The sequence below is a fragment of the Paramormyrops kingsleyae genome, chromosome 15 (assembly GCF_048594095.1).
Source record: "Paramormyrops kingsleyae isolate MSU_618 chromosome 15, PKINGS_0.4, whole genome shotgun sequence".
Classification (NCBI taxonomy): Eukaryota; Metazoa; Chordata; class Actinopteri; order Osteoglossiformes; family Mormyridae; genus Paramormyrops; species Paramormyrops kingsleyae.
This window is the reverse complement of record NC_132811.1, coordinates 13,885,907-13,898,567: the sequence shown is the minus strand read 5'-3', so window position 1 is coordinate 13,898,567 and position 12,661 is coordinate 13,885,907. Positions and strand designations below refer to the sequence as shown.

Below are 12,661 nucleotides of genomic sequence, written 5' to 3'. Positions count from 1 at the left end.
ACAGTTCAAAATAGTTTGTAATAAAAACGTCAATCTTTTCAATGTGAAAAAAGATCTAGTTTCTAACCTGAGCCCAAGCAAATGATACCTAGAGGATTGTCTTTCTTACTGCTCTTCTCACACTCAGGTATTTGCAAGAAAATGGCCCCAGAAAGACAGCACAGAAGACCTTGGCTGATCTACTCATTTATATTTGTGGAGGTAAGGTTTGATATTGAAGAGTTTTGGTATTTCTGTGGTAATGCTGTCATCATTTCATTATCTTACCTTCCTCACCAGTTTTTGTGTCACAAATGTAATGTTTGATTAACTCATAACTGTGTCACAAGTGTTTTGACCAGTTATTTTCACGGCATGCATGTAATATATAAAAATGAATCGATTTTAACTGTTTCAGAAACAAAGAGCTGCAATGTGTCTTCCAATAGATTTCCCAGAAGGAATGAAGAGACAGAAAAATCCATTTGCCAGTACTGTAAGAATGTTAGCCAAGTTACCCCGATAAACCAGTAACCCCGCTTCGTAGTGGAGGCCACTGGTATAGAGTACACAGAACTGTGAGACAGAGTAGAGACAGTCGGTTTAGCTGCACCATTAGGGGGCGATCACACGCAATGTTTTGTTGACGGCATTGAGGAGCTGGCTCGCAGATTGCTTTCTGGTTATTATCCATACATTACTCAGCAGTTTTGGCTGTGGATTCCCTTTGAAAAACATGCCATATTCTTTCCCTACTGAGCTTTTGACAGTTTGTGAAAAATTAATTTTAAATTATCCATTACATATTATAATTCATGCCAGCTTGCGAGATGCAGGTCACTCACCTACGTGGTGAGGTAAACGCTTTAACCACCCAAATGAAGTGTTTTAATTGGGATTCAGTAAAAACAAACTAAAACACGATCCATACACAGAACTGTTGACTGATTTTTTTAGCTGAAAAATTAAAACATAAGCGCAAACTGCAAAAAAAATTAAATTCAGCTGGACGAAGCGTAAGTACATCCGGGATCTCGCGCCAGGCTGATGGAGCCCCTCCCTCCAGCTGGTCTGATTTAGGGACAGTTGGGCTTCTTTTTCTTGAGCTACTGTTAGCATTCAACCTTTTTCTGTGGGCTTTGATTGGCAATGAAAAGGATTTACTGCTTACTTAAAGATCTAGGTCAGGAAATTACCCTCTCAGCTGGTGGCACTGTCACCTCAAAATAAAGGACCGAAGGGCACTGAGTGATGGGCCTCAGGTTCCCGTCTGATCCCTCCCCAGTCCAGTTTGATCTTGTTCCAGGTCTTTATGATTTTAACCCCGACCCATCAATGCAAGGCCTTATTCTATGTCTATGCTTGAGTGGGCCTCTGGATTGACCCTGACCTGGCAAGCTGATGCTGAAAATGGAAGGTTGGATCCCTTATCTGTAATGATTTACTTGAGGCTGTCATTGATTAATGCCTTGAAAATAATAATACTCAAAAGCTATGATTCATTCCTAGGGTGCTATGTTGGTGCAGCGGGGAGTGCCATTATATCACACAGTGACAAATCCCATCTGTGTGTGTGTGTGTGTCTGTGTGTCTGTGTTTGTGGAGTTTGCATACTATCCCTGTGTTATGTAGGTTTCTTCTATATAGACAGGTTTGCTCCTGCAATCCAAAAATGTGCAGCTAGGGTAACTGATGCTTTGTGTGTAAGTGCCCTGTGATAGACTGGCATCCCATCCAGGGTGTCCCCTGCCCTGTGCCCTGTGATGGACTGGCATCCCATCCGGGGTGTCCCCTGCCCTGTGCCCTGTGATGGACTGGCATCCCATCCAGGGTGTACCCCTGCCCTGTGCCCTGTGATGGACTGGCATCCCATCCAGGGTGTACCCCTGCCCTGTGCCCTGTGATGGACTGGCATCCCATCCAGGGTGTATCCCTGCCCTGTGCCCTGTGATGGACTGGCATCCCATCCAGGGTGTACCCCTGCCCTGTGCCCTGTGATGGACTGGCATCCCATCCAGGGTGTACCCCTGCCCTGTGCCCTGTGATGGACTGGCATCCCATCCAGGGTGTACCCCTGCCCTGTGCCCTGTGATGGACTGGCATCCCATCCAGGGTGTCCTCGGCTTTGTGCAAACTTATCAGAGAGAGGTTTCAGACTCCCTTATGCTGGATAAATGCATATATATACCCCTAAGTAACTAAGAGAATGAAGAATGAAACGATTACAGACACTCCCCAGGTTACTATGGTTACTATGTTACGATATTTCGACTTTACGATGGGTATCAAAGTTCCGTTCTGTTTTTCACTTTCAGTACATTAATCAATAAATTACATGAGATATTCAACACTTTTATGAAATAGGCTTTGTGATAATGATTTTGCCCAACTGCAGGCTAATGTGAATGTTCTAAGCATGTTTAAGGTTGGCTTGGCTAGGCTTTGATGTCAGGCTAGGTGTACTGTGTTAAAATGCATTTTCGGCATACAATATTTTTATTTTTATTATCAGAACATAACCCCATCGTAACCCAAGGAGCATAATTTCATTAATATTCTGACGCAGTAGAGACAGGTTCTGTCTTTAAACTACTAAACCATCTTCTTAAAGCAAGCCTAGGATCCTTTTGAAAAAAATATGAACGAGATGAATAAATGATGGAACATCTTGCTCATTTTAGTAATGCCAATTTTTTCAGAAGCAGAATTGCCTCTTTCTCACACACATCATATAAGAGTTTAACCTTCATGTTGAGGTTGGATGCCAACAAAAGACGTTTTTTTAATCAATTTTTTATGAAAACCCCCTCACTCATCTTAAATTTTCTCATAACAGAGTCTGGCCTTTTGAGGATGTGCAGGAAATTAATTAGGGACTTTGGAGCTTGTTGCCTGACGAGTTGATAACATGCAGCGGAAATAATTTCCTCCGAGGGGCGGTATATACCCCTCGTCACGTGCTTTTTCACCTGTTTGCCACCAGGGTCGATCCCTTTTGATAACACAGCACCCGTATTCTGAAGTCAGGGTGAAAATTGTATTGCAGATTGAAGTGTTTCGTTGTGAAATATCCTGTAGTGAGTGTGTGGATTAACATGTTTCAGCAGGAGAATATTGACATTTCTGTTATACTGACCTCTACAGCAAGTACATTTGCTGTGAGACTGAGAAATGATTCAGGCCCGTCAAAGGAGACGGATCTGGCCTAAATCTTCATGTAGCTAAACAGAAATAGAGAATAACCACCATAACCGCATGTGCACTTACAATTTTCATTTTAAGGGAAAGCGGTTGTTTTAAAAATAAATGCACAAGGTGCCTGTATAAACAGATGTGAAAATGTTGACAGCCATTAGAAATATATGCATGTATTATTAACTAAAGCAGTAATGACCTCAGGGAGACCTGGATCTGCTTGATTTGCTTTTTAAATGATCTTTATCTTATCCATCGGGATTTCCATTTTCTGACCTGGGACAACTGTTATGTTGTTTAAATTTCTAAATGCATTTGGATGTGCCTCATGGATAGCGCTTTGTAAAATGTGTCTGTATGTACATACACACACATATTTGTATGTAAAGTGATGGAAAGTTTAACAGCACTTGCCCCCTTTTATGTTTCAGCATTTTTTTCCAAACGCTGAACATGTTTTTTATTCAAGGCGCTTGCGTGATTCTTTCAACATCTGACGAAGACGGTGCCTGAATTTCTAATGAAGCATGACATGCGAGATAAGCCTCTGCCTCTAGAAGCCTGTTACTTTGAAGCATCATTCCTTTTCTTTTCTCTCTTTTAAATAACTTGCATTTATGTGGCGCCTGGAGATGGTATCAATTGCATAAGCGCTTCGTCTATTAGGAGTTTTAGAAATTTTATGTATTGTGTTTTTAAAGCATAATTCTTCTAATCTCTGTCATTTTAAGAATTTGATCAAATCAATGGCATAGGAGAGAGTTTTGAGATTGTGGGGGTGGGGAGGGACAACTTCGTAATTTCAATACAACGGTCTGTTTATTTGTCTGTTTATTTGGGGGGGGGGGGGGGGGGGGTGTGTCCCCCTGGATACTATACCCCAGAATAAAATAATTTCAAATAATATTATTGCTGCAGAGATTTTGCGATCAAGATGATTTATTATTATTATTTATTATCCCTTCATGCATTTTATTCATCCATCCCACAGTAGTCCGGGTCTTGGGGCGGGGGGGGGGGGGATGGGGGGAGGAGGTTACCCGGAGCGTTATTATCATCATTGTTATTATTGTTTTTAATTATTATTTTCATTGTTATAATTACTGCTGCTAGTATACATTGTACATGTTACATTTTAAAGCTTTGCCTAGGTCTGCATCAAGCCATACAGTATTTGTAAATGACCGTGCAACCGTTTTATCACTTGGGGGGGGGTTGTGCGATATCTGTGTTCATGGAATACAATGGACCATGTCAGATAACATGACTCACATTTGTAATTATCTGATAATCAAAGTGTCATTCAGCCTAATGCTTAATTAGATGCTCAACAGGTAATCCAGAGCTGCTGATGTGAAATCGAAAATACAAAAGCGAAAGATAAAATGATCAGTTGTTTTAATAAAGCATATCTGCAGCATCCCCCTGATCCGCAACAGGACAAGTGGCTGGAAGATGGATGGATGGATGGATGGATGGATGGATGGATGGATGGATGGATGGATGGATGGATGGATGGATGGATGGATGGATGGATGGATGGATGGATGGATGGATGGATGGATGGATGGCTTTTTGCAACATTATTAGGATAATTATCACAGCGCACAACCAAATTCACAGCTCTTTGCCAGATACATCGATGTGTTCAGTGCATTTTTTTGCATTTTGCTCTAGACTCTGACCCTGCATAGGACAAGCAGGTATATAAAATGTATGGACGTAAATTCGCTGTGGTTTTTGGACACCACCCTTGAGGTTAAGCAGCAAACAAATATGCTTTATTTGCCATTTGCACAAGTACAGTACATTGAAATGCTTCCCTTCGCCTACCCCATTTTGCTCTCCATAGTCTGCAGGGGGGGGGGGGGGGGGGTCACGCCATAGGGTCAGCTAATGTGCAGTGCCCCTGGAACTGGGGGTTAGGTGCCCACAGATATGTGACTGTTCTGCCAAGGCCGGGGGCCCAGACCAGCCATCTTCTGATCACAGGTTCTGAGACTTAGCCCACTGAGCCACCACCATATATTGGGCAGAAGTGACAATGGCACTTAGCACAGGGCTACAATTTAAGCAGCAACGCAGTAGAACAAACGCCTGTTCCTACCATTTATAATCACAAATAAGAAAATGTAGCATTCAGCAAACTGGCACAAAACGCTCCAACAGCCTGTTTACATGCTTTTTCTTTTATAATTGTAAAATTTACTTTAATTGAAGATGGAGGAGCCTGCAGATTTTTCTAAGTTGATGTGTTTTTTCTAACCCCATTGGCTGCTTGAAGGCATGAACTGCGCATAAATTTATGCACAAAAACTTGTTACGGAAAGGAGGCTTAGGAGAAGCATTTCATTATTTCGCCACTGTCTTGTGTGCGGCACTAACATTTAATGCATGCGTACAGATCAGATCTCCAATAAATAAAGTAGGTCATATTCGAGAGTAGCTTGCTTGAATTGATTGTTAATTAAAAGCAACTATTAGACATGAAAGTCCTTCCCAGACCTACAAAATATATATATAAATACAGCAGTGTTAAAGTAACAGATGGGCGTTCCGATTGGCAGGAGACGGAGCGGCCTGACCTGGATAATTGGATCTTTTCACACGATCAAATCTGCGGCATAACATTGTGCCTCGAGGAATCTTCCCCGTTCCCACTAAGGCTTCAGCTGATCCCATGTAGCCGAACCCTTAACCTGTGGTACAGGTGAATGTTTCCAAACTGTAACACCCAGCACTTAACCTGTTTACAGCGGAATGTGCTCCCAGCTCACTGCCAATACTGACTGAGGGCAGCACTTGCAAGGAATCCCATGACAATCGCACACCCAGTGTCAGTCATTTATAATCCCCCCCACCAGGACAACATGCTGCGGATGCTAATCATGTCCAAAAAGAAATTCATTTTTCATTTTGAGGGCTTCATTTTGGGCTAGCTGAATAAAGATGTGGCTGTCTCTTGAGGACTTATTTGGGTTATTGGTAATTAGCACTGGTGTGGGGGGGGGCATGCCTCTATTAATTACTTTTTAGGAATGCAGTATAATTACATGAAGGATTTAAATCAGGGTCTGGACGCAATGCTGACACTACAGCTGAGAGTAAAAGAGGGATTTTTTAAAAGGACAACAGGACATATAATATGCATTTATAAAATATATTAATTGTATATTGGCTGAAATTTTAAATCACTTGATGTAGATTATACACACACACACAGTTTTGTAATTATATCTTTGTGGGGACTCTCCATTCATTTCTATGGGGAAAACTCAAATCCCAACATGATGACCTTAATCCAGGGGTGGGCAATCTTAACCGCAAAGGGCCGCTGTGTATGCGGGTGTATGAATAACTTTCACTTTAATGAAACCGAATGATTAATTTTCCAATGAATTCTTATACTAAAAAATATCATCATTTGGAATCTATAATATAGATTATTGGGATTCTCAAATAAAATTATATCAGGAGAACTAGGTTGTAATATGCAAGTAATTTTACAGAACAAATGTGTTTCAAATCATGAGGCAGTATAAAACTGTAGTACAAGGGAGATTCATGACTGCATAATGAATGGTTTTCATTTCCATTCATCCATTTGCCATTAACACTTAATCCAATGCAGTCTTACTGTACAGTTGAAATAAAAATTCTATGCAGCCCTGGTAAAATGGCAGGTTTTTATGTGATAAAAAGTGAAACCAAGTTAAATCATGTCAGGACTTATTCCACCTTATTTCAAAGATGCATTCTATACAAAGAAGGTGTAAACAAATCCGAAATTGTCTACGGTAAAAGATAAAATAAAACAAAAATCTGGCTGCATAATTGTGCACACCATTTAATCAAGGCTGTGGCCAGAATCTTAAACAGAAGTGGATATACACCTGTTATCAATGAAAGTGACTTTGATTGACCTCAGATAAATTATGGCTGTTCCTGCAGGATTATTCTGGTATCCTCTTGGTTGCATCATACTCCAAAAGCCATGGTCTGCAAATAGCTTTCAAATCATTGAAAATAATCAATCAGGAGAGGAGTACAAAAAAGTATCCAAAGCATTAAACATCCCATGGAAGACAATGAAGACAGTCATCAACAAGTGGAGGAAATATGGCTCACAGTGACTCTACCAAGATCAGGACACCCGTCAAAGACTGATGAGAAGACAAAGAGAAAACCGGTTGTTGGAGGCGACCAAGAGGCCAACAGCAACATTAAACTGCAGGGTTTCCCGGCAAGTACTGCTTGTTCCGTACATGAGCAGTCGCTCATATTCATATGTCTGGGTTGTGGGGTTAGGGCACAAAGACAAAAGCCTTTACTCACAAAATAAAACATCCAAACCCGGCCAAAATTTGCCAAAAGGTATATCCACGTTCCAACCATGTGGAAAAAATGGATTATGATCTGATGAGACCAAAAATTTTATTTGGCCATAATTCCAAAAGGAATGTTTGGTGCAAAAATATCACTGGCCATCATCAAAAGAAAACCATAGCCACAGTGAAGCACAGTGAAGGCAGCATCGTGCTTTGGGGCTGCTTTTCTTCAGCTGGAACTGGGGCATTAATCAAGCTGGATGGAATCATGAACAGCTCCGAATATCAGTCTATTTTGGCACAAGGGCTTCAAACATCGTGAAGAGGAATTTCACCTGCATGGCAACGACCCAAAGCATGCATATAAATCAATGAAGCAATGGCTTCACCAAAAGAAGATCAATGTTCTGGAATGGTGCAGCCCAGAGCCCAGACCTTAATCCAACTGGAAATCTGTGGGTGGCCTGAAAAGGGTTGCCCTCGCAATCTGGAAAATTTTTGCACAGGTGAGTTGGCTAAAAATTGCCAAGTTTAGGTGTGCCAAAAAGACTGAGTGCTGTAGTAAAATCAGTAGGTGCTTCAACTGAGTAATAGTTGAGGGGTGTGCACACTAATGCAACCAGGATTTTGCATGATTTTTCCCCCTTTTTTTCACTGGACATTTTCTGGTTTGTTTTCACCTATGTATATGTTGCGATTTCGCAATAAAAGTGGAATAAGTTCTGATATGATTTGTCTTTTTTTTTTTTTTTAATCACTTTAAAACCGGCCATTTTGAAGACTTTTTATATCCACTGCAGGTCTGAGGCCCAGGAAACACAGGCCGTGAGGGAGGGGACACCCCAGATGGGACCCCAGGCCATTATAGGATACAGACGACCAGGGACGTTCGTCAATTTAGCGACGACGGTTCACCTGACCCAATGGAAACTCCCCATACATTGCTGGATGTGGGAATGAAACCCTATAGCAGGGGTGTCAAACTCCATTCCTGGGGGGCCGGAGCCCTGTGTAGCTTAGCTCTTTCCCTGTTCCCACACAAATGAGCTGTGTGGTAATTAGCACAAGGAGTTGAATCAGGTGTGTTAAATGAGGGGAAACCCAAAAATGTGCAGGGCTTTGGCCCCCCAGGACTGGAGTCCGACACCCCTGCCCTATAGTGTGCTTCCACAGTAAAACTGACTACACCAATGTACCCCTCCCTCTTATTTATCTAGTTAATGGTATATTTACAATAATCAAGACTATTAAGACTGAGCACCAAGGTAAATTTCTCTTCTGGTCCTAGTTGCCACAGTATCAGTAGCTGGTATTAGGTCCGAGAATTTAAGACCTCAATTTAATTAAGTATTATACTAAATGAACCAATTTAGTCTACCCGTATTGGTAGATAATGCATAATTTTCTATACATTGTAGGGCTTGTTCCAAGTGTAAATCGTCATTGATTAGCAGGTGGTTGACAGATCCTGTCGGCATTTGAGATACTTTTGAATAGTGTACATTTCACTTTGTGGTCCTCCTTTTTCCACTACCGAGGCCTCATTTCCCTTGTGAGTTTGAGATACCTGTTCTCCACATTCATTAAACTACATAGCCAAAGGTGCCCGTTTGGATACGTTATCCTAGCATTGTGGCACAGCAACAACCCGTATAATATAGTACAATTTAACGTGAGCCCCCTGCTGGCGTAACTGAGAAGTTCACAAGTCAGTAGAAAGAACTGGCGGTGGTACCACAGACATCGCTAACAGCATCACAGGAAAAAAAAATCAGGAAGCAAGATGTCAGTTATCTGCGCGCTCTGAGCTTCAGGCCAGTTTTGGCAAACCACCTTAAATACTGGTTTTTGCGTCAGTTGAGATCTTAACTGAAGATCGGCAGCTGGTATGAGGTTAAAAGATAAATTAAACTACATTATTCCAAATTCCAGATACTTGGAATTGCAGGTGTTAAACCAAACTTATAATGATCAAAAAGTACCTTTCGTATCTGAACATTGTTTCCACTGCATTTGTGGTGATAAATGTATTCCATTGTTTTGATCCTGGGTGAAGCATACTAAGATAATGTAAGTATATATTAATATTTGTGGACTTGGAAATAACGAAAATTTTAAGGGTAACAGAGAGGACATATGTTTATTGCAAGTATTCCATGTCCAGCACAAATTAGCTTTTAAATCCATGACATTACACTGGATAAGCAGCTTGGAAATGGTTGGATGGAGATAATACAGTATATGCATATGTGTATGTACAATTTGTATTCTTGTTCGTTTACACATATGATGTATTTAATACGATTACATGTCTGCAGACGTAATAAACATGGGTTTGTAACAGTGGGACATTTGTAATTTTTTTTGTATTTTTTCAGCATTGTGAGAAAGTCGAAGTCTTTAAGGGTCATACGTGCATGGTTGTGATGGGGCGGGTTATACATGTTCTGCATTGTAGGGATATAAGACGTATAACCTTATAACGTAACTAATTAGCCATCGTCGGTTCAGGCGCTGCATGTGATATTGGGGGAATACCAGTAAGTCTGTGTTCTGCAGAAATTACTACATGTAACCACGGCAGGGTGTATTAAATATCACAAACGAATCGCTAACTTTTGCAGGGGTAGGCGCCCCCTGCTCTGCCAAGTTGCTGGCAGTCATTTGTTGAGCACAAATCCGCGCTGGATGCCTGTCAGCGCGGAGCTTCTCGCCGTCGCTCCCTGCGCATCTCAGCCAGGCGTAGACTCACGCAGGCGGTATTTTTTGCGCACTAACATCCGTTTAGTCACTCTCTTTCGAGACATTAAGCAATGCAACGAAATGGAACATTTTCCCCCCTTTTTGCTTATCACTCAATGTCTTCTGACGAGCGTTAGACGCAAATAAAGCGAAGAGCTGGATAGGGGATATGACCAGGTTGCGCTAGGACGAGGAGGGAGCGACATAACCGGGCTTCCACTGATCAAGGTGGATCGATAGATGTTCTCACCTTCATCCCTGACGATCATGCTTTATTTTCAGCTGGTGATCATGGCGGGGACTGTCATGTTGGCGTATTACTTCGAGTACACGGACACGTTCAACGTGCACGTCCAGGGCTTTTTCTGCTATGACAGCTCGTACACGAAGCCCTACCTCGGACCGGAGGAGTCGAGCGCTGTGCCCCCAGCCCTCCTGTATGCGGTGGTCGCCGGGATTCCCACGCTGGTGGTGAGATCTCCTCTTGATGTATTGCATGCAATAAGGAGGGGGAGCGGGGGGGTGGGAAGCCCTTTGTGCAGCCTAATGGACTGATCGCAGGGAACCCAGAGGATAAAGAATCCAAGTTCGCGTTTCAGTAGCGCATTGTAAGCTTGCTAGAAGGATCAGTAAAACGATATTTGCCTCTGCCGACTATCAAACATTATATGTAAATTCCGGGTAAATTTCTTGAATTTTTAATGGCAGATTGTAAATATATTTTCTCAATACACACCACGGGAAACTTTACATAGCTTCCGTATAATACATTTCTTTTTATATAGTACTTAAACATTAGATTATAACTGAAATGTCATTATTGGCTAAAAAGACAACTAGTTTTTTTTTTTTTTTATCTTGTTTGATCATGTTTTGAGGTCTGGGACTTGATGTTCAGTTCCAAATGCCGTTAGTTTTAAGCTCCCCTGTGTGCTGAGTTAGTCGATGTCATTGGGGGAGACTGATGCGTTAATTGTTGTCAGAATAATTTTCACGTGGACATCAGGTGTGAAATTGTAAAGAATGTAAAGAAACGTGTTTTGTACATGAAAAGTGAAATAACTATAAGCTTCTGCAGATAGTCACAGCACATGGTTATAAAGTGTGTTAGCCTATATGTAAGTACTGCCAAACTAAGCTACAGTATGCTGACATGATGTGGAAGATTGACTCTGACTGGATTAAAACCTTGGGTATTTTTTGTCCTAGTAACCAATACAGCATCTGTTTTTTATTACTGTCTTCTACTTGCGAAGGTAAAGGAAATCCATGCATCAATGCACTGCTTTACTACACCAACACTCACTCCACATTTGACACTAATTCGTGAACCTGAGATACATCACATCCACACAGTTGGACTAAAAATAATACCACCTTACTGTCTGAACACCCACATATAAAAATGCTCAACACATCCATTACATCGTTCAGTCCTGCATACCATGAAACAGATTAATAAACTGTCTTTGTTTCAATCCCACAAGTAGCCTTTTGGAATGATCCCCCCCCCCCCCCCACCCCTGTAATTGGAGAATTAATGGTTCACATTCAGATGTTTGTGACATTTGGCTTTTTCTGTTTGTTTAAATATAACTACAGGGTTCTGATCTTTTCTCAGTTCTCTAACAGTGTGACAGACTTTTTTGTAGTTTGCTGGTTCATATAAACTACCCCTGGCTGGTTTTTCAGAGTTGTTATGGAACCATCTTATGGAGCTGTGTTAGTCATCTCATTCCTGCCAGCGTAATACAGGCCAGTATAATAACCGGTAGGTTTTTTTTTTAAGTTTATAAAAAAGGTGGAAAGGACTAAAACACTGTAGCAAGTGCCAACAGCATCGATCTTGCAACACAAGACACCTTTTTGTCACATACATGGGTTTCAGAGTTGGTGTTTGTGAGTGTTTGCACTACAAAAAGGTCATATTATAAAATCAGTTGTGTAGATCTCCATCGCTAGGTATTAGAAGATAGCCAAAGTAATATCTGTAGGCATAGTATACTGTTGTGAAAAAGTATAGTATATTGTAGTATATTTGTAACAAAAAGTGTATATAATGGAAACAAGAGTACTTTTGCTGTATTTTGATTAAGCCGTGGTGTCAGTTTAATTTGCGCATCAATGTATATCCATGTGGGACATATTAAACTTCCCTTGAATTGATCTTCTGATAAAATCAGTGTCATGATTTTAAATCTTCAGAATTCTTTTTAAAATGCTGCAAATTAAGGTGAGGTGAGAGGTGTCTTTAATGAACAGATTCCTTAAATTGAATTATATAGGGGTAGAGGAACAGATGCCACAGGAATGGAGATAATTAGATTAATAATACCACAATACTCAACAAGCACATCAACAAATATTTACAGCGTCATGCGACGTGAGTCAGTACAACGACAGCACCAGAAACATAA

The 12,661-nt window shown here is 41.1% G+C and overlaps 1 protein-coding gene across 7 annotated transcripts in view; it reads left to right on the top strand.

The window, feature by feature from the left end:
- plppr5b (phospholipid phosphatase related 5b) overlaps nt 1-12,661 on the top strand; it is a 43,714-nt gene that overhangs the window by 6,127 nt on the left and 24,926 nt on the right. For 3 of the 7 annotated variants that reach the window (XR_011982749.1, XM_023804466.2, XM_072699915.1), the window contains exons 2-3: nt 128-201; nt 10,527-10,715. Coding sequence is in view for 5 of the 7 variants with exons in the window: in XM_023804466.2 (XP_023660234.1) it covers nt 142-201; nt 10,527-10,715 (249 nt within the window). In the remaining 2 variants the exon portion in view is untranslated. Of the gene's footprint in view, nt 1-127; nt 202-10,126; nt 10,716-12,661 lie in introns of those variants that run through there. The other 4 variants (XR_002837295.2, XM_023804467.2, XM_072699916.1 and 1 more) reach the window with 3 other exon arrangements.